Below are 23,096 nucleotides of genomic sequence, written 5' to 3'. Positions count from 1 at the left end.
TCAGGAACTTCCTGTCATGGCCTACTGAGACACGTTAAGATGTTGCTCCGCCTTCCCTCTCGGACTGCCAAAGCCATGCCAGCTCCCCCACTCACCATGCTCCAGCCACGTGGACCTTCCCTTCAGGTGCCGGAAGATCTTTCCTGCCTTGGCACCTTTCCACAAGCTGTCCCCCAGAGTCCGCCCTCAGACCCCCGTAGCACTTAGTATTTTGTAGTAATACTGGTTCTCTTGTTCATACACGTACTCACTGGCTCATTTGTTCATGGAATGTCTCTTACTAGAACGAAAGCCCCGTGACACAATGGCGCTGTACTTTTCTCCCTACCACGGTGACACAGGACCTCGCACAATGCCCAGCACATAACAGCAACTCAGTATTTGCTCAGTGATGGAGTGACCACATCTCCCAGTACATTTTATACTAGACTCTCAACCGTTCAGACCACCCTACATAGTGAGAGCACCCAGAAATGGGAAAGAGTGAACAGTTGCCTCTGTCCCTTCACAAATTGGGGAGATGACTTTACAGGAAAAAACAAGTCAGCTTCTTCTATCCATTTCTTCTTTCCCTTCACTGGTCCGTCTTCTCTTTCCTACTTAATAAACGGACTGACAAGGAACGTCAGTGGAAAGGGAGACAGGAAGATTAGAATCGCTCTAGCAGCACAGGGAGATTCAGAGCCCCAAGGTGGCCCTAGATCTTAAATCACGGGTTGTCAAGTATTCATCATACAGGCTTAGCCATCAGGCTAAGTCAAATTAAAAATATGTCCTCGCTTTGTCTTGCTGGCTAGGAGGTGGCAGGTGAGGTCAGAGACCGAAGGAGAGCAGGGGTTGGCGGGAGGAACCTGCAGAGGAGGCCCATTTCACAGAGCCACGGGGGGAAACAGAGCTTTCCTTTTGAGCTTCAGTGACTGCCCAAGCCCTTCTGCTTGAAATCCACTGACCATGAACACACAGAGGGTTCTGAAGACAGCACTTGAGGCAAGAAAATAAACATGTGATGATGGATTCCAACTCTGCTCAGATGGAACCGTGGCCACGCTCCCTTCCCCCAATGCTGTCTGAGTACCTCTTCGGACTTTATGTTAACCCAGGAATTAGTGAGACTGAACTTTCCCTAGTTTGAATTATGTCACTCCTCTAACGGCTAACACGTCGTCGATAAGCAGCTCGTAACTATACCTCCATGATTTCGTCGAGGGCAGACTTCTTTTTTTTCTTTTCTTTTGACTGAGCTGAGCTCCGGGAAGATTCTTTCCGCTTAACTGATGCTGCATTCCCGATGGTACTCAACGCGCTTGGTCCCAAGGAACTGGTGAAAAGAAGAGCCATGCCTGTCAACAAACCCGATGCACAGAAGGAGGCTTTCGAATGTGCAGGGGAACAGTACAGAAGATACGTTACATGATGAATTTTCAACAGATTAGTCAAAACAAGAGAGGACCTGTCTTTAGGCCTGCAGGACCCTAAGCAGCATGAGAACATGTGACCTTTCCTGCTTAACGCCCTCCTCCCTCTCCTCGCCCCCTCCCTTAGTGCCCACCATGATCAGCACAGACCAGTGGTGACTATGCCAGCTTCGGCTTCAGGGTTAGGCAGATCAGGGTCTAAGGGGACTTCTGCTTCTGACCTTGGGCGATTCACTTTTCTAAGCTTCAGTTCCTCATCCATGAACGAGGATAACCATGGGACCCAACTCAGAGCTCAACTGCAAGGATTAAATAAGAGGTCGGCAATGAAGTCTAGCACGTTACGGTCAGTTCTATTTTTTGAAAGCCATCTCACCATGTCACCTAATTTCTGATGGTTCCTAACTGTCTAGAGTTGACAGCGTAAACTGTTTTTTAGTGTGGTATAAAATTGTCACCACTGGCCCAAGAAATGGTATTTCTGAATTATTATATACACCAGCCATTCGGAATAATTGTTACTGAGCCATGCCATGTTTCAGGCCTTTGTAAACCACCTCTCTTATTATACCTAGAACAGTCTCTCCAATTATCTCCATTTGTCCCAAGACTTTAAGATCCATTCTTCATGAGGGTTTCAACTGCCATAACACTTTCCAGCGTGTATCCTATGCCACCTCGTATTATAATGTGTATATATTTGTATATACTTATTTTTTTCCTGTAAAGCAAGCTGTTATCTTGTGACCCACATAAAATACATGCTCAGTCAATATTTCAATGACTCTTACCAGTGTAACCATTTAGTTTGTCCTATTTGCAAAAGATGAACAAAGGATAAATCCATGTACGAAGCTACCATGGAGATAAGCAAGACAGAAAGTGTGATGAACAGGAAAACAACAGAACTTTACTCGGACTCTTTTTTTTTAAGAGGGGGAAGTGTGAGTGGAGGGGATGGGGCGGGGCAGAGGAAGAGGGGGTGGGAGGGAGAGAGCGGAAGCTGGGGGAGCAACAGGCAGAGGGAGAAGCAGGCTCTCCGCTGAGCAAGGAACTGGATGTGGGACTCAATCTCAGGACCCTGGGATCATGACCAGAGCCAAAGGCAGACGCTTTACCGACTGAGCCCCCAGACGCCCCAACGACTCTTCCGTCTGGGCGCCCCGGTCAGGACTCCCTCGCCTGGCCATCATGGCAGGCGTTCTTCGTTCACCGAGCTCCCAGCTTTTACATTTACCCTTTGGAAATTCCACTCATTGGCTTTTGTCCCATAATTCAATCCTCTGAATAGATTTCTAAGTTCTGATTCTGTTCCTGGGACCCTGTGCTCTGGTGTGGGGAAGTCAACCGGGGCAGCTGCTGGGGCAAACAGCGAGGCAGAGCCGTCCTACAACCCGGCCCCTGCGCAGCTGGGTCTGTCCCCGGAGGCGCGGAGAGCAGGGACACGACCAGGCATCTGAATGCCGGTGTCCATCGGTGCTGTTCACGATCGCCCAGGGGACAGACTGACGCCAGTGTCTGCTGACTGATGAAGACATGAAGCAAATGTGGTGCGTACACACAAAAGGATATTATTCAGCCTCGAAAAGGAGGAAATTTCAACACTTGCTGCAACACGGATGAACCCTACAGACATTAAAGTGGGTGACAGAAGCCAGGCGCAAAAGGGCACTTGCTGTACGCTTCTCCTCCAGTGAGAAGCCCAGAACAGTCCAATCCATAGAGACAGAAAGCAGAATAGAGGCTACTGGCAGCTGGGGGCTACCTGGAAATGGGGAATTAAGTGTTTAATGGGGACAGAGTTTCAGTTTGGGCTGATGAGAGAGTCCGAGAGATGGATATCAGTGACAACTACGTAACAATGTGAAGCTACTTACCTCCCCTGCCCTGTATGTTTAAAAATGGTGAAAATGGTCACTTTATATGTATTTTACCACACACACAAAAAATCAACTCAATAGAAAAAAAGTTTTCTATCAAGAACATTTATTTGGCATTATTAAATGTCTACGTGTGAGAAGCAATGGGGATAAAAATGTGACCAGAACAGCCCATGAGGATCTCACAATCTCCTGTGGGAGACCAGACACAGAAGGACAGTCTGGGAAGAAAGGACAGAAGATGTGAAGGCAAGAAAGGGTGAGCCACCACCGCTCATTTCGGACAGTGCAAATCATTCAGCATAGCTGGACGGCAAGGGGCAGGAGAGACACCTGGATCACAATGGTCACAAAGCAGCACAGGCAAAAATGAAAAGTTATTCCACAGGTGAAAGAAAGCATTTAGAAAGATCCTTCTGCTTGCAACATCAAGATTCTGTTAGAGCTAAAATGAATAAGGAAGAATGCGAGAAATGTTGGCAGAACAAATTATGAAGGACAGAAGCCTGGAACATGGAAACCAAAGAAATGACAATAGCAAGAAAAGAAAAAGTCGGTATTCCAAAGATTAATAAAATAGCAAATCTGAGAGCCTAGATAAAAAGGATATTATAGTAAAACCAAAATTGTATAAATTGTTGAAGTTTGTATAATCAAGATTATATTGTGAAGTTGAATAAGCTAATTAATTCCCTTGCCTGCAAAAGATATCAGCACAATATTTTACCAAGTTTTACCAAGCTTCCTTACCTGAAAACACGAGTCAAAAAAGAATACTTGTACAAATCATTTTAAAAGTAGGCAATTAAATATCAATCTCATTAATGAACATTAAAATGCAAAACAAAATAGTCCATTTTTTCAGCTGTGCATAATTACTAATAATTTTTTTTTATTTTTTATTTTTTTTTATTTTTTTTTGAGAGAGAGCGCCCTCCGCCCCATGCATGAGCGGGCAGAGGGGAGAGGCAGAGGGGGAGGGAGAGAGAGAATCTCAAGCAGACTCCCTGCCAAGTCGGGAGGCAGATGCAGGCTCAATCCCACAACCCTGAGATCACGACCTGAGCTGAAGTCGAGAGTTGGGCACTTAAGCAAGCAAGCCACCTAGGCGCCCCAGCTGTGTATTATATATATATTTTTAAAGATTTTATTTTTATTTATTTGACAGACAGAGATCACAAGTAGGCAGAGAGGCAGGCAGAGAGAGCAGGGGAAGCAGGCTACCTGCTGAGCAGAGAGCATGATGTGGGGCTCGATCCCAGGACCCTGAGATCATGACCTGAGCCGAAGGCAGAGGCGTAACCCACTGAGCCACCCAGGCGCCCCAGCGGTGTACTATATTTGATCCTTACACTAGCTGCTCTAACAATAACATCCCTCTATCCCCAAAGGTTCAATTAGAGGCTGACAAAACCAAGATGGGGTAAGATGGGGCCAAAATCAAGGCAAGAAATGAATGGAAACAGATTGGAAATGGAACGTTTGCTTCTAGAATGGCCCTAGAATTCTGCTGTCAGGAACTGGCGTGGGTCCTAACACAATTAAAGAAGAGAAGCCCCAAGACAGAAATGGAAACCAAGTAACCTCTGTTCAAACACTGGAGAAGCAGGGCTTGTCTCTGTGCCTCAATATAATATCAAGTATCAATTCTTTTTTTTTTTTTTTTTTAAAGATTTTATTTATTTATTTGAGAGAGAGAGAGACAGTGAGAAAGAGCATGAGCGAGGAGAAGGTCAGAGAGCGAAGCAGACTCCCCATGGAGCTGGGAGCCCGATGTGGGACTCGATCCCGGGACTCCAGGATCATGCCCTGAGCCGAAGGCAGTCGTCCAACCAACTGAGCCACCCAGGCGTCCCTCAAGTATCAATTCTTTATATCCAGAGCCTTTTGTTCATTTTGAGTTTTAGATAAACAAGAGATATAAATCAACAGGAAAATAAATCTCAAACTCTATTAAAATAGACCATAATCTCAGAAAAAGAAAATTTAGACGAGTCTTTCCATTGCATTACCTGTGACACTACTTAGGAGTTATTATCGATACTTGAGACTGAACTTACAGAACTTAATCAAATAAAACTATTTTTCCTAATAACGCCAGAGCATCGGGGAAAGAAGGCTAACTAGCAGACCCTAGAGGTAACAGGTCCTCATCCTTAGAGTTAATACATGTTACTTTATTGGCAAAAGGGTCTCTGCAAATGAGGTAAGTTATAGCTTCTGAGACGAGATTATTGTGGGTGGCTGGAGCGGCCTCTCTGTGCAACCACACGCATCCTTTTAGGAGGGAAGCAGGCAGGCGTGACACAAAGAGAAGGTGATGTGAAGACGGAGCCAGCAGAGTCCGGAAGACACTGCTTCTGAAAATTGAAGGACGCAGCCACAAGCTAAGGAATGCCAAGAGCCAGCAGAAGCTGGAAAAGGCAAAGAACGCCTCCCACCCCGCCCCCCAGACCCTCTGGAAGAAGCGTGGCTCACACAGGGCTTGATTTCAACTCAAGGACACTAACTTCAGACTTCTGGCCTCCGAGACACAAAACACTTCTATGTTTCAAGACACTTGGATTGGGCGCCTGGGTGGCTCAGTCCGTGAAGCGTCTGCCTTTGGCTCAGGTCATGATCCCAGGGTCCTGGGATCAAGACCCCCAACTGGGCTCCCTGGTCGTCAGGGAGTCTGCTTCTCCCTCTGCCCCTCCCCCTGCTTGTGCTCTCTCTCACTTTGCTCTCTCTGTCTCAAATAGTAAAATCTTTTTTAAAAAGATACTTGGTTTATGGTAATTTGTTATAGCAGCCATAGAAAATTAATACAAGGGAGACCAATTTGGGGGCCACTGGGACCAATTTTAACATTTATCTACACTCAGGAACAACAAACAATAAGGGAGAAGTGAGTGAAACAGGTACAGGTCCAAAATCATAAGGCACGTATGATTTGATACATGTCAACTTGTCTTCTAGGTCATATCCTACTAATACTTTGAAAAGAATTTTCCTTTCAAATGTACCGTATGTGGAACCCAATTAACCCCCTTCAGGTGTCAATTCTGAAATGTTTAGATCAAAGCGAAGATCTCTGGCCAGACATCCCGAAGCAGCTGTACATTGGTTCTATCTATTCCCTTCACATCTCCTGGCCGCTTACCTAGCCGTGCCAAGAAGCACTAGCCTACAACTTACCCAAGAAAACCGAGTTAGCTCTTAAATAAACCACATGTTAAAATACTGAGTAAAATAGCAAATATTGGCCAATTCCAAACAAAATTTTGCTAGACACCGGGAAGTACCAGTAGGAAGGTACTTTCCTGAGTATCTGTTGTCTCGTTTTATTTAATCTCCCTAACCAAACCGGACATGTTGTGCATCACAGAGAGTGAATAAATATTTGGGGAAAGAACAGATAAGCACTGAAGGTGCAAAGGGAACCGAGGCCCCGGACCACGTGCCACGCCGGGGCTTGGTAAACTCCAACCTGAGGGCCAGAGGCAGGCTGCTGCCTGTCTTCAGAAATAAGATCTTACTGGAATACAGCCACGTGTGTTTGTTGACTCCCTGTCTGCGGCAGCCTTCTCACTCTGATGGCAGTCTAGTGGTTGTGACAAAGACAAATGGCCAATAACGTCTACAATATTGACTATGTGGCCTTTTACCGAAAAGCTCGGTCAGGCCCTGCTCAGTGACTACACCGGGCAGCAGGGAGGCGGCTACAAGGGCACGCCGACAGGCACACGTTCCCTCCACCAGGGGCTAAGAATATGCGTGAGTAACCTAGTCTCTGTCTCACAACATCTTAACACAGTCGGCAGAACAAAAACTGTATCCTCCAGCTAATATTTAAACTGGGTGAGTGAGCTGTGATAGAAAAATCAATAGTGTTACGCAGGGAGGACAGTTATGTGGAGAAGGACCCGCAGGAAAGCAAAAACTTGTCATGTGAGGCATTCACTCGAAATGTGCCTTTCCTCAGAAGCATCCTATCATCATGGACAGGTAAGGAAAAAAAAAATAGCTGCTAACAAACAAAACCAAACCACCATCAAACGGAAACAAGACAAGGGAAAACATTATAACCAGAAAAAAAAAATTCACAGTCCTGAAGCTTTTAAAATGTAGTCATCAGCATTTCACAAAAACTCTCAAGTTCTAAGAGATCTGGTCCTAGAGCTCACCTGGATTTGGAGGACGTTGCTGCCGAACTACATGCTCCTTTATTCAAATTGAATGTAACTGGAAGGAAAAAATGATATATTTTTACATGTATATTTCATCATACGTATAATAAGTGTGTGTGTGTGCATGCGTGCGTGTGTGTGTGTGTTTCACACAGATAAGACCAAAATGTATCGACACAGACGTTCATGGACATTTTGAATAAATGAGAGCCGGAATGCTACCCAGCTACCTAGCGACGATGACTTCCGGCAGGTAATACTAAGCGATGCTCACAGAGCTGGGAATTGAGCTACCGGCGACTGCCTTGGCCACTCTCTGCCTCCACAGCTCCCCCTCCCCGTGCTAAGGGAACAGGACTCCAAGTCTGCTCGGGTGTGTACTGTAGCTCTTACACATGGTTTGGAGCTCGGGTCTGAATGTCTGTGTCCCCCTAAAACTGGTACGTTGAAAACCTAATGTCCGAAGTGATGCGATTAGGAGGTGGGGAGATTCCGGAGGTATTAGTAAGGTTCTTTTGCTCTAAACCAATCAGAATATTCCCACTTCATTTCCCAGTGACTGCTTCGGTAGAAGCTGATATGGACTGGCCGTGATATTCAGAAGGAAGTCTGCTGGCCGGAGGAGTGTTTTCTAGATCAAGTTTCCTTTCTCCTTGCTCAAAGGGGACTCCGGAAGAGATGCCCTCTGTCGTCCTCTGGACAATGTGGGTGTGCATACAATGGCCAAAGTGCCTGCCGCCACCTCGTGTCCAGCGGCTGACAGAGGGCCTGGCATCCAGAACGGCTCTCCTTCTGGGACTCTTACTCTGGCAACATATTTCCTTATTACTTAGACTAGTTTTAGTTGGTTTTGTTACTTGTAGTTGAAGGCACCCTACCTGGTTCATTGTTACCTTTTCATAAACCGGTAAAAACAATGCATTCCAGACAGATTATACGTCTTGCCCCCAAACATGGCGCTAGTTTTTGGCAGAGCCGATATAAAATCATCCATATTAAAAGAGTAAGAAAAAAGTAAAACCACCTTTTTCTTCGTCATTTTCTCTGCTTAATTCCGTAAAAATAGGGGCCTCCTAAAAGGCAAAAAAAAAAAAAAAAAAAAAAAGAAAGAAAGAAAGAAAAAAAGAGGATGATGGTTTGGTTCACAGTGCATTTAACTATCAATATTCAAGAGTCCCAAATTATGACTTGCTACCCTTGTTGCAAGGCAGCTCCAACATGCCGCTCTGAAATGGTTTAAGATCCAGGCGCCTGGGCTGCGCAGCTGGTCAAATATCTGCCTACGGCTCCGGCCATGATCCCAGAATCCTGGGATCAAGTCCTACACTGAGGTCCCTGCTCAGTGGGGAATCTGCTTCTCCCTCCCTCCTGCTGTTTCTCTCTCTCTCTCAAATAAATAAATGAGATCTTTTAAAAAAATAAAATGATCAAGATCCTAGTTAAGAAATTCTATGTACTGCAAATATTCTTCAACTGAGAACTATTTCAAAGGTGAAAAAAGTGGCTTCTTTGTACCACATTGCAGAAGATTACCTACATTTTTATTTCTACTACAATTTAAACAGAAAACAACATAAAACAATTAACCTTTAGAATTTTAGCTAGAGGATGGAGTGCCTGGGTGGCTCCTTTGGTTAAGCATCTGCCTTTGGCTCAGGTCATGATCTCGGGGTCCTGGAATCCAGCCCCGCATCAGGCTCCCTGCTCAGTGGGGGAGTCAGTTTCTCCTTCTCCCTTGCACTGCTCATGCTCTCTCTTGCTTGCTCTCTCTCTCTCTCTCTCAAATAAATAAAATCTTTAAAAAAAAAATAGAGTTTTAGCTAGAGGATTACTTTAAAAAGCAAAACCCTTCTATACAGTGGAAGAGTTTAGTGTAAGATCAAGAGCCTAAGACTAACTCGCACTGAACCGCAGATCAAACCCACCTGTGCACGTTATTGGCTCCGGCACCATCGCACCATCTCCCTGTACCTCAACTACTCTGTCTATAAAATGGGAATACTGTGCACATCTAGAGGTGTCATAAGATAAATAGGATAAAATAAAGGAAGCTCTTAGCATAACGCCTGCAACAGGGTTTGATAAACGTTAACTGTTATTTCTACTAATAAAAATGTTGTCTTGAGATGCAGCTGAGATAGTCTTTTCTCCATTAGGATCTCATGAAGGAAGGCGAAAGACAAGATGCTACATTTTAAAAACTGATAATATTTAAGAATGCAATGAGGAAACACTGTGCAGTAGGCTTTCCTCTGCCTTTAAGGGGAGGATGCTATTTATACTTAAAGAGTGCAAATTAACTTGAAGATTTTAGTGGAATTAAGCTAAAATGTTACAAAAGGTAAATGAATTTCCTCCACATAAGATGTGATCCTTCTTAATTTCCACAAGAGGAAATTACCATTTTTCCTCTACTGAAAGCAGAGGTTTAAAAATGAAAAAGGTGAATCAATTTCAGGAATAAAAAGCTTTAGATCTCAGGTGCCTGGGTGGCTCAGTGGGTTAAGCCCAGGCCTTCTACTTGGGTCGTGATCTCAGGGTCCTGGGATGGAGCCCCACATTAAGCTCTCTGCTCAGCGGGGAGCCTGCTTCTTCCTCTCTGCCTACTTGTGATCTCTGTCTGTCAAGTGAATAAATAAAATCTTAAAAAAAAAAATGCTTGTAGATCTTAAGCAAGGGTTTAAATTTGACAATTACAGCAGTTTAACCATTGTTTTACTTTAATACAGAAAACTCCTAAAAGACTGTGTGAATAAATGCATATGAACACACGCATATGGAAAGAGTACCATTGTAACACACGCACCCATCACTTATCAAGGTCAACTAACATGGTATAAAAGCTGACTCATAAACAGATCTTCACTTTCTAATCGCCGGCTACTTCCAGCATTGCTCTGTACTGAACAGCTTTTATCAGACATGTACCTTAATGATCAGAGCCCCTGTATTCACCATAGCCAAACACTGAAAACAAGCCACACACTTATGGCTTGGAGAATGGGTAAGTTGTGTGATATTCATAAAATGGAACAGCAGACATCACTTTAAAAAAAGAGTTAAACACCGACAGGAAAGAACACAAGTACAGGAAACATAAAGAACGCTCTGTTTGAGTTAAAGAAGCCAGACAGGGAGTATATGGTACAATCTCACTTCTAAGAAGTTCAAGAATACACTAACAGATAATCAATAGTGCTACGTTAGAACCCTGCTTCCTTCTTGGGGGAAGGGGACTATTCACTGGGAATGACTGTGACTCTGGAAATGGTCTGTACCTTGATCGGGGGGGGGCGGGTGGGTCACTACACAGACTCTCCATCCGTCTACTTCCATCCACCCATCTAAAGACACATCCACGTGTAAAATTTCACTGAGCTTTAGTCACCTTAAGAGTAACGCCCATTATACACTTTATCACATGTATTTTATACCACAATAAGCTTTTTAAAAATACTAAATGGCTAGTGGTTCACATATATACTAGGCTGTTTTCCTGCACACACATAACTTTTGATAGGTAAACACCATGAGGCAGGGAGTTTTTACCTTTTGTTTACTGCTCTATCTCCAGTGCCTAGAAGAAGGCCTAGAAGGGAGTACCCAATAAATATTGGTTAAAATTAATGCCTTACTCTAGTTACGCCAACACCTGGACCACCTGAAACATGGCATCCTCCCCCATTTATCTGCGTTTTGCCCATTGCTTTTTCAAGCCCAGCGGTAGCTACCTTCAGATACTCTGTACCTTCCCCAGGCTGGGGCGAGTGCTGGATCTCCAGGTTCCCACACTTTGTTTAACCGAGCATTGCATTAATTCCATCCAAGTGATATGATCTGCTCTGTCTCCCCCGTTAGCTATCCCCTCTGCCTTAGGGATAAGGAAACCGAGGTTTAGAAGATTGTGGAATTTTATAAGACCATGAGGCAGTAACTTAGGAATTGAACCCAGATTTGTCTCAACTCCAAAACCTAGGCTTTTATACTCAGCATGTTCTTTCTTCTCTTAATTAAGGAACGAGACCTATAAAATTAAATTCAGTGCTTAAAAATTTTGTTTGAGACCTTTTCCTGTTGCTTCCTGCAATGATACTGGTGCTCACCTGTTCTTTCCCTTCCAGACCTCTTCTCACTTGCTCTTGAATAAATTTGGCTGTTTTTTCCTCATCGTCAAGGTCCTGCTTCTTCTTTTTCTCTAGTTCCAGTTGCCGGCGGATAGTTTCTGGGTCCCTGTCTATGTACTGAATATACCAGCCCTTTGGGGTCTCATCCACCTTGCACAAACCTTTAAAAAAATAAAAGTTAAAAAATAATAATAATTTAAAAACTTTAAAAATTAAAAAATAAAAGATTTGTATACAATCAAAACTGAAAGTACATACAAATGTGTTTGATCTCTACATCATGTGTTTATTCCTTCAAACACATTCATTCAAACACATTCAAATACAAAAATTCATGCAGCCCACAAATTTTCCATACTCACAGCTGATGAAACTTAAGATATTTTAAGTGGAATATTTTACCTCCTTAAACAGAAAAAATTATTACTCTGATTTTTTACTAGCTAGGTTAAGTCAACTGTGTAAGCAGGGGAAACACATGAAAGAAGTATCATCTTGCTTAGTGATTATTTAACTGTGTCTAAGTAGTTAACGTCCAAGGAGAACATGATATTCTGCTAACTTAACTAAGTAGAAATTTTCCCCATCAGACGGAATAAAGGAACATACCGAATAAGTAATACATTGACACAAAATTTCTTTCTCCTCTCTTCCTAAGCTTTAGCCTAGGAAGATCAGAAATGGAATAAGCTACAACAAATTGTTAAAGAACTCCATGGGGTGCCTCCACAGCTTGGTCGGAGGTCTGACTCTTGATTTCAGCTCAGGTCGTGATCTCAGGGTCATGAGATCAAGCCCCACGTCGGGCTCCCCACTCAGCACGGAGTCAAATTTAGACTCTGTCTCGCTCTGCCTCCCTCTGCCCCTCCCACGTGTGTTCTCTCTCTCTGTCTCTCTCTCGAATAAATAAATAAATAAATATTTTTAAATATTTAAATATTTGTTACCTCCTTAAACAGGGGTAACAAAGGTTTCCAAAAGTAAAATGAATAAGGGGGTAAAAAAAGGGAAGGACTGATAGTAATTGTTACCCCAGATGAGAGGATGCTTTGGTGACACATCTTTGCACGATGGAAAGAACCATTCCAGACACTCCATATTCAAGTGTAACCCACAAAACCAATCCTGGAAGATTCTGCTCCTCTTGGCCAGTTTTTAATTGCCCTATTTGTCCAAGTTTCCATAAATTTGCATGGAAATTATGACAACTGTCTCTCCTTGCACTGGAGCCACATAACGACTAGTCACATCCTGCCTTACTCTTACCTTCTCTGCCCAGCCACTTTGTAAAATCAGTGAGAGTCTCCCACTGAGTGGCATTCATATGGATGTGCTCCCGGTGGCTGATATACTCATTGTAAACGATGTTGTTGTGAACTCTCTTAGTGCCTACGAACAAATACAACACCATCAATCCTGGGCACGTTACAACATGATGATGTTACTATACGCACAACACCAGGATGCTTACCAAAGCGTCTCCTGAGAAGTTCTAGAAAGTCATTTCGGAATTCCCTAATAAGGAAAGGAAAGAGAGCATTATGGCACTTTTATAAATATAAAGCATCACTTCTCTGAAATGTAAGCCACCATACAGTTTCAATGTCCAATGATACATGAACCATCTGTGTGAATGTCCGTGAAGAACCTTTAAAAGCTGAAAAAGGAAGGAATCCCAAAAGACTACAGCTTTCAAGAAGGACAGGTCAAAGTCAGTCTGGAGGGCAACTGTCAGCGTTGGCAGAGCAGCCGGAACCAAAGTGACGACACATCTTTGCAGAGGTTCCTTCATCAAGTCTCTTAGTGCTACTGAATGTGGCATAACAACGCTGTCTTTTTGATGGTAAAAAAACTTCCCTTATTCCACGGGAAATTGGCACTCACTGTGTCCCTCTGCACTGAGTACACTGTGTTAAGTGTACTTAACACAGGTAAACATACGTGAGTAAAACACAAATCCTGACCCAGGTTACAATCTAGCAGAAGCAATCATAAAAGAAATCGAACAGCAAAAGAGATGTAACAAAGTATCAGGGGAGTTCAGGGAAATCCCTAATATGGGCAGCGAAGTATAAATAGGACTTCAGGGGCGCCTGGGTGGCTCAGTTGGTTTAAGCGTCTGCTTTCAGGTCAGATCTTGATCCCAGGATCCTGGGATCAAGCACCACATCGGGCTCCTTGCTCAATGGAGAGCCTGCTTTTCCCTCTCCCACTCCCTCTACTTGTGTTCCCTCTCTTGCTGTTTCTCTGTCAAGTAAATAAATAAAATCTTTAAAAAAATAAAAATAAAAAACAAGTAGGACTTTAGAGGCGAAGAGAAAGAGAAGACCTTTCCCAGCTGGCAGAGACACGAAAGCGTCACACTTGGGAAGTGAAAATCTAAGTGGGCTAACGTTGAGAGTAGACATAAATGGGGGATGCAGTGGGACAGAAGAGAATAATGGGGCGTGGGTGCAAAACACAGCTGGAAAATACCGGTACGGCTAATCTTGGAAGTATCTTTAATGTCATGCTAAAGAGGGAGGGTTTTATGCGTGTGGTGGAAAAGCACCAAATAGTTTACTGAGGAATTAGTCTGTGAAAATCTGTGATTTAGAAAGATAATCTTGTGGAAAGTATAGAATAAGAATTCTCAAAGTGTGGTCCCCAGAGGAGCGGCACTGACATCACCTGGGAACTAGACTAGCCCCACCAGAACCTGCCACCATGGTCCCGAGCCCCCCAGGTGACTCGGACGCGTGTAGAGGTTTGTGACCCACGGGCATAAAGCATGATTGGGAGGAGCGGAAGCTGCAGCTGGGAGCCCAGTGAGGAAATCATGGAATTAATTTGGGCAAGAGAGGATAAGAACTATTATTACTAGAGTCTTGAGAATGGAGAGGATACAAGTTTAAAGGACACCGCAGAGGAGAACTGATGAGGACTTCCCAGCCTGGCATTCCATGTAGGAAGTCATCAGGCAGCCCAGGATAATAAGCAGGTGTGTTGGGCAGAATACTGCCCTTAGCTTTAAAATGTTGGCTCTGTATTCAGAAATACAGAACTGTGCAGAAAAAAAAAAAAAAAATCTACAACTCAAGACAGACGTGAGAAACAAACAGTAAGACCAAGGAGTCAACCAACATGAAGTTTGAACAGCTAGAAGAATGACGGGACTCCTGGAGCCTGTGTACTAAGGAGAAAAGGAAGCCAAGTGGGCGCCCTGAAGAACGTTCTTGCATTTGAGGAGCTGGGGGACAGGCAGAAGGGTTAAGGAAGACAGTAAGACAGGAGGATAGTAAGCAGTGGAGGAGGAGTAGGAAAGAATGGAAAACAGAGACGTGTTTGTGGACAGTTAAGAAAAGATACAGAGGAAGATGGAGAGAGGCACAAGCGACCCTTCCAGAGGCTGCCGGAGGTGGAGGGCAGCTACCGTGGACACAGTGGACAGGGCTGGGGAGGAAGGCTCCAGTGCGGATGGCTCTTGCCAGAATGGTATTTCCCCAAATGTGGCCTATGTAGCCCAGTGGTATTCCAGACAGTTGTTTTTTGGGTTTTTTTCCCCATTTTTAAAAAAAGATTTTATTTATTTGGCAGAGAGCAAGAGAGAAAGAGAGAAAGAACAAGCAGGGGGAGCAGCAGGTGGAAGGAGAGGGAGGAATAGGCGTCCCACTAATCAGAGAGCCCAATGTGGGACTCGATCCCAGGACCCCGGGATCATGACCTGAGCTGAAGGCAGATACTTAAACCGGCTGAGCCACCCAGTGCCCCTCCAGATGGTTTTGGGTGGTTCAGATAAATCCTCTTTGCCTTTTTCACTGTGCTACTTGCCTTGATGGCACAAAAGCCATGCAGGACCAACCTGCTGGCATCTTAGCCAAGTGCAGGCAGTGGATGGTGAGGCTCCAGTATACCAGCAGCCCAGGTCTTCTTCATGGGCCGGCGCTTGCAGTGAAAGTCAATGTCAGTCTCATCAAGAACGTCCTTGACAAAGCAGTATGATTAATAGTATTACGACTCAACCTTTGGGGCTCTGTCTTTCCACTAGCCTGTGTGATGAAATGGGATTATGAGTTAACCACTTCTTCCGCTGGACAGTGGTTGTCATGAGCAAATCACTCGTGCCATTGTCTGGGCCACGTGCTGAACTACCCTTTCCACAGAGCACCATTTTGTTGGAAAGAATGACTGACAGATCAACCATGATTATTCCAATCTGGGTCTTTAGTAGACACTTCCCCAAACATAAACAAAGGGAGCGTTGTCGTGTCAAGGAAAACAACTGACGGTATTTTGGGCCATTGATAAAATTTGGGCTTTCGAGCAAAAATCTAAACCCAGCAAGTTGGCATCAGCCACCGTGAGTCTGATGTACTTTCCAAAACTTCAAGACATTTCTGATGACACTGATGCTGATATTAATAAATATGATTTTATGCTATTATGTAATGAAATGTGTCACCATTCCGAATACACAGTGAGCCAATATTTTACAAATGACCAGTGCATGATGATATAAAATCACACAGGTATGAGAAGTACAAAGTGAAAGATCAGGGGTTCATGATGTAATAGGGCACAAAAAGTTTGCTGATGTGGTTTCAGATTCCACATGGCAACTAATCTTTAAGAAACTACCATGGCAGGGAGGCCTGGGCGGTTCAGGTGGTTGAGCCATTGACTCTGGATTTCAGTTCAGGTCATGGTCTCAGGGTCCTGGGATCAAGCCCTGCATCTGGCTCCACACTCAATGTAGAGTTTGCTTGTGGATTCTCTCTCCCCTTGGCCCATCCCCCCACTTAAGCACAGGTGCACACACTCTCTAAAAGAATAATAAATAAACCCCCCCAAAAAAAGTTTAAGAAACTACCATGCCATTGTTTTGATTTAGTTTCAAAGAAGAATATGCAAAATTATCTGAAAAAAGCTATTAAAATATTACCCCATTCCAGCTCTACATCTATGAACAGGATGGGCTTTCTTTGTGTTTCCCAAAACATTTTGAAACAAACTGAATGCAGAAGCAGCTGTGGAATCCAACCACCTTCTATTAAGTCAGACACTGCAGATTGGCAAAAATGTAAACAATGCTACCCTCACCTTTTTGTTTTAGAAAAGATATGCTCTTTAATTTAAAAAATTCATTTATCTTAACATGCAATAGGTTTCTTATTTTTTTTTTTAAAGATTTTATTTATTTATTTATTTATTTGACCGAGATCACAAGTAGGCAAAGAAGCAGGCAGAGACAGAAGAGGAAGCAGGCTCCCTGCTGAGCAGAGAGCCAATGTGCGGCTCGATCCCAGGACCTGGGATCATGACCTGAGCCAAAGGTAGAGGCTTTAACCCACTGAGCCACGCAGGCGCCCCTCTTATTGTTATTTTAAATAAAGTAACAATACATTAATTTTTCATTTTTAATCTCTAATTTACAAATAGCAATGTATCACTATCAAGTACCAATATCAAATATAAACAAAAGCTCTTTGGGTTCTTCAATAATTTTTAAGGCTGGAAAGGGGTCCTAAGACGAAAAGGTCTAGAACTTTGGAAAGAAAGAGACAGAAGTAAAACTGAACATTAATAGCAATAATAATTAACAGCTATTAATCAAGTACTGGGTACTCTTCTAAATACTTTAGAAGTATTAACTCATTAATCTTTAAATAAACTCCATAAAATAAAGGGAACACTTGGAAGATGATGCTGTTTTTAGTCCCATTTTACAGATGAGCAGACAAAAGTACAGCAAATGTAAGTGGTTCAGCCAGTCACACAGCTCCTGAGTAGAGAAGCCTGGACTTGCAGGGTTTAAGGCAGACGGTCTGACTCCGGAGCTGTGCTCTGAGCCACAACCGAGTTCGAACGAAAGATAGTTTTTTAGGTTGGAAGTGCAAGACTAAATTGTGAGAAGCACTTCTGCAACATTTCCATACTATGATAAACTGTCAAAGGAAAGTAAAACCTGAGCACAGGGTACTACAGCTGTCGTGCTAATGCGTAAAGAATGGACACAGCTCCCAATACAGAAAATACTAAGCATCTACTCAATGTCTGACTGAATAAAGCTCATGAGGAAAGGATGTCTTTAAGTTACTTACTCTGAAAAATAATCCATAAATTGCTGAGGATTTTCGGAAGCGAGCAAGAGTTGTCTCTGATGAGATTCAGACATACAGTGACATTTGAAGCCATTCTACAAAAATGCAAAGGTAGCAGTTACATTCTGATTTAGATCATCATAAGCGGCCCTAAACAGAAGTATTTAATCAACCCTGAAAAGCTGCTCTTTGATGATAAATTATAAAAAAAGAAAAAAAAGGAAAAAAATCACTAGCTTTAAGCTCACTATTTTTATTTAAAAGTTTTTTACAAGGTTGAGTTACGCAACACTCCAAATCAAAGCATAATCCCGGGTTACAGAGATGGAAAAACAGTGCTTTGGAAAACTGACAGTAGTAAGAAATCTGACAGAAGAGCGACTTTGTTTCTCCGTGACTTTGTTTTTTAAATCACTTTAACAAATTCTGGGATCTATTGGGATCTGTTGAGCACCTACTTTATGTAGTGTTGTGCAAGTTCTTGGAGGGTTGGAATGAAGGAAAATGGGCCAGTAGTGAATTTCCATTAAGGGGACTATTTTCACTCTACTTTAGTTCATTATCCAAAATACACTGCGGCATATTACAGAAACCTCCTTTAAATACACGAAACCTGCATCTTCTTCAGACAACTATGAACAAGAGTTACAAGCTTTGGCTTTGTATCCATCTGACTTAACATTTACACCTTCTTCTTCACAGAAAGAGAAATGAAACACGCATCTCTCCTTTTGTATTCCCGTTTCAGTGAACAGCACAGTCGCACACACACAGTGAACCTTAGAGACAGGCACCCTCGAGTCGTCCTCTAGGTCCGCCTTCCACGGATCACTAAGCCCGCTTAGCCTCCTCGTGAAGAACTCTTCTCCTGTTCCTCGGCTCAATGTCACATCATTCGTCTGATGTCACCACTCACCTTGCTTAGCTTCCTAAGCTTTGGTTGCCTATAGACTACCCACACTGCTCCTGCCTCATCTGTGTAGTACTCGTGAATTAATCTTACTTAAATGTACCTTAAAAGGAAACTCAGTATCAGTCTCATAAATGAAAAAGCCAGTACTACTTTCCATAAATTGAAAATAAATCAATAAAATGGAAACAAAATGATGTTACTCAATTCTAGAAACCCATGAGAGTGGATGGGCAGGAGGGGATCTACTGGATCTGACTACCTTCTCCCTCAATCTTCCAACATTGAGAGACAGGGAGACCCGGGAAGACTTTGGAGGAATCAGTTTCTCCTCCTGCAGGTCATTCTCCCAGGGAAGGAAGGCAATGAACAGCCTGGAGAGCAAATAGGACAGAACCAGCAACAAGTGTCTTACTCTGAAATTGATAACCAAAGAGAAAATTAAGCCTTTATCCTCCTTTTCCCATTGGAACTATATTTTATGGTAACATTTAAGGATCAAACAGTCCTAGTTAATGAGAAAAAGGACATTTTAATAAAAGAATGGTAGCCAATAACAAATTTAGAAAAATATAAAAAAACAACCCTTTGCAACTCTTAAGGCAACAATAGACTATGGAAAGGATGCTAAAACACCTAAGTAAAAGGTTGATGAGAGATTAGATATATTCCTTACTGTAACTTGCTTTTGCAAAAGGGAAAGTATTAATTTCTACTGTTACTTTATAGGCCAGCATATTTATTCAAATATCTTAGCACTAACAGGTATTATGGGCTTCCTTATGTGATGTAATAGGAAATACATGGGATCGCCTATGTAGTAGTCTTCCCCAAAATATTTAACCCGAACCTAATCAAGCCTTCAGCTCTAAGTTCCAGTTTACAGAAACTATAAGTTAAAGAAGGAAGGTGAAAAAAAACCACAAGAAAACTTAGTTGTTTCATACCATAAAGTGGCAATGCTCCAAGGCAGTTATTGGTCTAATCTCTTCAAGTCAATGTCAGAAAAACGACAGCAAATTGAAAAGCACAGATATGAAATCAACTCAAGCATCCATTGAAAGATGAACAGATAAAGAAGCTGGATGAAGACATACACAGTGGAGTATCAGCTATAAAAAGGAACGAGATTTTGCCATTTGTGACAATATGGATGGACCTAGAGAGTATTATGCTACATGAAATAAGTCAGAGAAAAGCAAATTTCACGATTTCACCTATATGTGGAATCTAAAAACAAATGAATAAATAAAAACAAAAGGACAATCCAATCTATAAATACAGAGAACAAACTGATGGTCGCCAGAGGGGGGAGGGGGTGGTAGGATTGGCAAAACAGGTGAAGGGAAGTGGGAGATACAGGCCTCCAACGACGGAATGAATATGTCATGGGAATACAAAGTACAGCATAGGGAATATAGTCAATGGTATCGTAATAATGGTGCATGGTACCGATGATAGCTATACTTGTGAACACAGCATAAGGTACAAACTTGTTGTACATACATAAGGTATAGATCATGTTGGACACCTGAAACTAATGTGACTAATGTGCGTGTAATGTGTGTCAAGGATACTCATATAAAAAAATTAACTAAAAAAAAAAGAAAAATAACTGGGTTTTAGGGGGGCGGTAGAAAGAGTAAGAGACATAAGTTCTATACTCAGTATAGAATTGAGAGAGAATTAAAAGTCCTAATAACCCAACACAGAGATTTTTAAGGAAACGAAGCTACTCTGTATGAGACTATAATAATGGACATATGTCATTATGTGTTTGTCCAAACCCACAGAACGTCCAACATGAAGAGTGAACCCTACTATAGACTTTGGTCATGATGATGTGTCAGGGTAGCTTTATTGATTATAACAAAAGTACTATCTTGTTGCAAGGTGCTGATCATGGGGAAGCTGTACATATGTGGGGCTCCAATGTGTATGGGAAATCTCTGTATCTTCTACTCATTATGGTGGTGAACCTAAAATTGCTCTAAAAAAAATCTATTTTTAAAGTCCTATAAACAATTCCAATTCATAGCTTTTGATTTGATCTTGGTTTGAAAAAAACTTTTAGGGGCGCCTGAGTGGCTCAGTGGGTTAAGCCACTGCCTTCGGCTCAGGTCATGATCTCAGGATCCTGGGATCGAGTCCCACATCGGGCTCTCTGCTCAGCGGGGAGTCTGCTTCCCTTCCTCTCTCTCTCTCTCTGCCTGCCTCTCTGCCTACTTGTGATCTCTCTCTCTCTCTCTGTGTCAAATAAATAAATAAATAAATCTTAAAAATAAAAAAAAGAAAAAAACTCTTAAAAAGCATTTGTGGGAGCAAGGGAGGACATGTGAATATGGAGTCTGTATCAGATGACATAAGAGAATTTTTGCTGGGGCACCTGGGTGGCTCCGTGGGATAAATAAAGCCTTTGCCTTCGGCTCAGGTCATGATCCCAGAGTCCTGGGATCGAGCCCCGCATCTGGCTCTCTGCTCAGCAGGGAGCCTGCTTCCCCATCTCTCTCTGCCTGTCTCTCTGCCTACTTGTGATCTCTCTCTCTCTCTCTCTGTGTCAAATAAATAAATAAATAAATAAATCTTTTTTAAAATTTCAAAAAAAATTAAAATTAAAAAAAGAATTTTTATTAATTTTGTTATGTGGGACGATGTATATTGTGGCTATGTAGAAAAATATCCAAATAGCTTAGAGAAGCATACTTAAGTATTTAGAGATTAAGTATCCTGATGCTTGGAATTTACTTTAAAATATTTCTGAAGGAACGCCTGGGTGGCTCAGTTGGTTAAGCCGCTGCTTTTTGCTCAGGTCATAATCCCAGAGTCTGGTCTGCATTGGGGAAAATCCTTGCTCAGCAGGGAGCCTGCTTCTCTCTCTGCCTGCCCTGCCTGTGCTCTCTCTAACAAATAAACAAAACCTTAAAAATAAGTAAATAGATAAAATGTTTCTTAAAGAAGCAAAGACAGGCCAAGTTATTTAAAATGTTTAATATGGGTAATGGATATATGGATGTTCACTGTACTAATGTCTAGTTTTCTGTCTGAGAATGTCACCTTGACTATTAAAAAAGAATGAACCGGGGGCACCTGGGTGGCTCAGTGGGTTAAGCCTCTGTCTTCTGCTCAGGTCATGATCTCAGGAACCTGGGCTTGAACCCCACATCCGGGTCTCTGCTCAGTGGGGCGCCTGCTTCCCCTGCTCTCTCTGCCTGCCTCTCTGCTTATTTGTGACCTCTGTCAAATAAATAAAAATAAAATCTTTTAAAAAATAAATAAAAATTTAAAAGAATGAACTGGAGAGATATGAAAAAGAAAAACTGCACCCGTGTTATTCAGTGTCAGGCGTACTTCAGTATCTCATCCCTGGCTGGCAGAAACACTGGGGTAGATTCTTCCAGTTATCCAGTGCTCCTCGGCACCGGCCCAATCCAACTCAGCCTCCAGAGAAAAATATGATCCTGTCACTAGCTTGCTCTCAAGTCTTCAAAGTGCTTTATCATCCACCTCACTAATGAGAAAAAGTGTAAAGTCCATTGCACGGCATCCAAAACTCTCTAAGACCTCCCAGAGCCCCCTCAGCGACTGTACGCGTAATCCGGATTCAAAACTCATAGTCTTACCGGCAGGTACAACCGTTACTTCCACTTTACAAGGGAGGCAAACAGGCAGAGGGAGATGGAAGCAACCTGGCGAAGACGACACAGCGAGGAAGCGGCGCGGCCGGGGGTTCAGGACTCGGACAGTCCGCCTCCCGCCCACGAACCTATCCACAGAAATATCCGGGGCCCGGCACACTGCGGACGCTCCCTAGACGCTCGTCAGACGAGCACTGTGCCAGGGCTCAGCTGTCCTTCTTCATCGGACCCCGAAAAGAGCTGTGAATCCTAACCATCCCGCTTCTCTGGATGGCGTCAGGTCAGAGACGATGGTCACTGTTGGCCCCCGGGCATCCCGCCCCGCACGACCCAACGCCCCCGCTTTCGGACGGCTGGAGTCGCATCACGTCGACCAGACCTGCAAAACCTTTTCTTACTTCATTTCTTGCCGGAGGAAGATCGCGGAGGAAGGAGGTGTCAAAGACCACGGTTGTCCTAGAAGAGGGCTGCAGGTAAGGGTGGCCCTACTGAGCTCGCAGCGCGGAACCCGGACTGAGGGACCCGACCGAGATCCACTCCCTCGACCCCAGCGCCCGGGGCTGGAACCGGGATGTCCAGCAGGGCCCCATCCAGGCCCGCTTACCTCGTCCCGACACTGCTTCTGACACATCTGGCAGTACCAGCGCAGCTTCTGAAGCCCCTTGGATTTGATCCTGTTGGCGATGGCCTTTGGGGTAAGAAAATCTGACTTCCCCATCGCGACCACGACACCGACAACTTTACTGAAGCCCCAGCGCTCCGCCAACCGGAAGCGGAATGAAGCTGACGAGGGTGGGTGGGCGGGACAAATACCAGCCGCGAGCCGGAAGGAGGTGGGGCTTCGGGAGACTGAGCCCCGCAACGCTCGCGAGGCTTCCCTCCT

General features: G+C 43.5%; 1 protein-coding gene across 1 annotated transcript in view; it reads right to left on the bottom strand.

Annotated features, from left to right (window-relative positions):
* KIN (Kin17 DNA and RNA binding protein) overlaps nt 1-22,977 on the bottom strand; it is a 32,888-nt gene extending 9,911 nt beyond the window's left edge. Inside the window, exons 1-8 of the mRNA XM_044226721.1 lie at nt 22,818-22,977; nt 17,669-17,763; nt 13,060-13,103; nt 12,855-12,977; nt 11,568-11,749; nt 8,489-8,537; nt 7,462-7,519; nt 1,189-1,318 (exon numbers count right to left, since the gene is read on the bottom strand). Of these exons, the coding sequence (XP_044082656.1) occupies nt 1,189-1,318; nt 7,462-7,519; nt 8,489-8,537; nt 11,568-11,749; nt 12,855-12,977; nt 13,060-13,103; nt 17,669-17,763; nt 22,818-22,931 (795 nt within the window). The 5' untranslated portion in view covers nt 22,932-22,977. The remainder of the gene's footprint in view (nt 1-1,188; nt 1,319-7,461; nt 7,520-8,488; nt 8,538-11,567; nt 11,750-12,854; nt 12,978-13,059; nt 13,104-17,668; nt 17,764-22,817) is intronic.
* Nucleotides 22,978-23,096: the final 119 nt, after the last annotated feature.

Source organism: Neovison vison, chromosome 12 (assembly GCF_020171115.1).
Source record: "Neovison vison isolate M4711 chromosome 12, ASM_NN_V1, whole genome shotgun sequence".
NCBI classification, from domain to species: domain Eukaryota; kingdom Metazoa; phylum Chordata; class Mammalia; order Carnivora; family Mustelidae; genus Neogale; species Neogale vison.
Note: the sequence above shows the minus strand (reverse complement) of the source record. Positions and strands in the feature narration are given on the sequence as shown.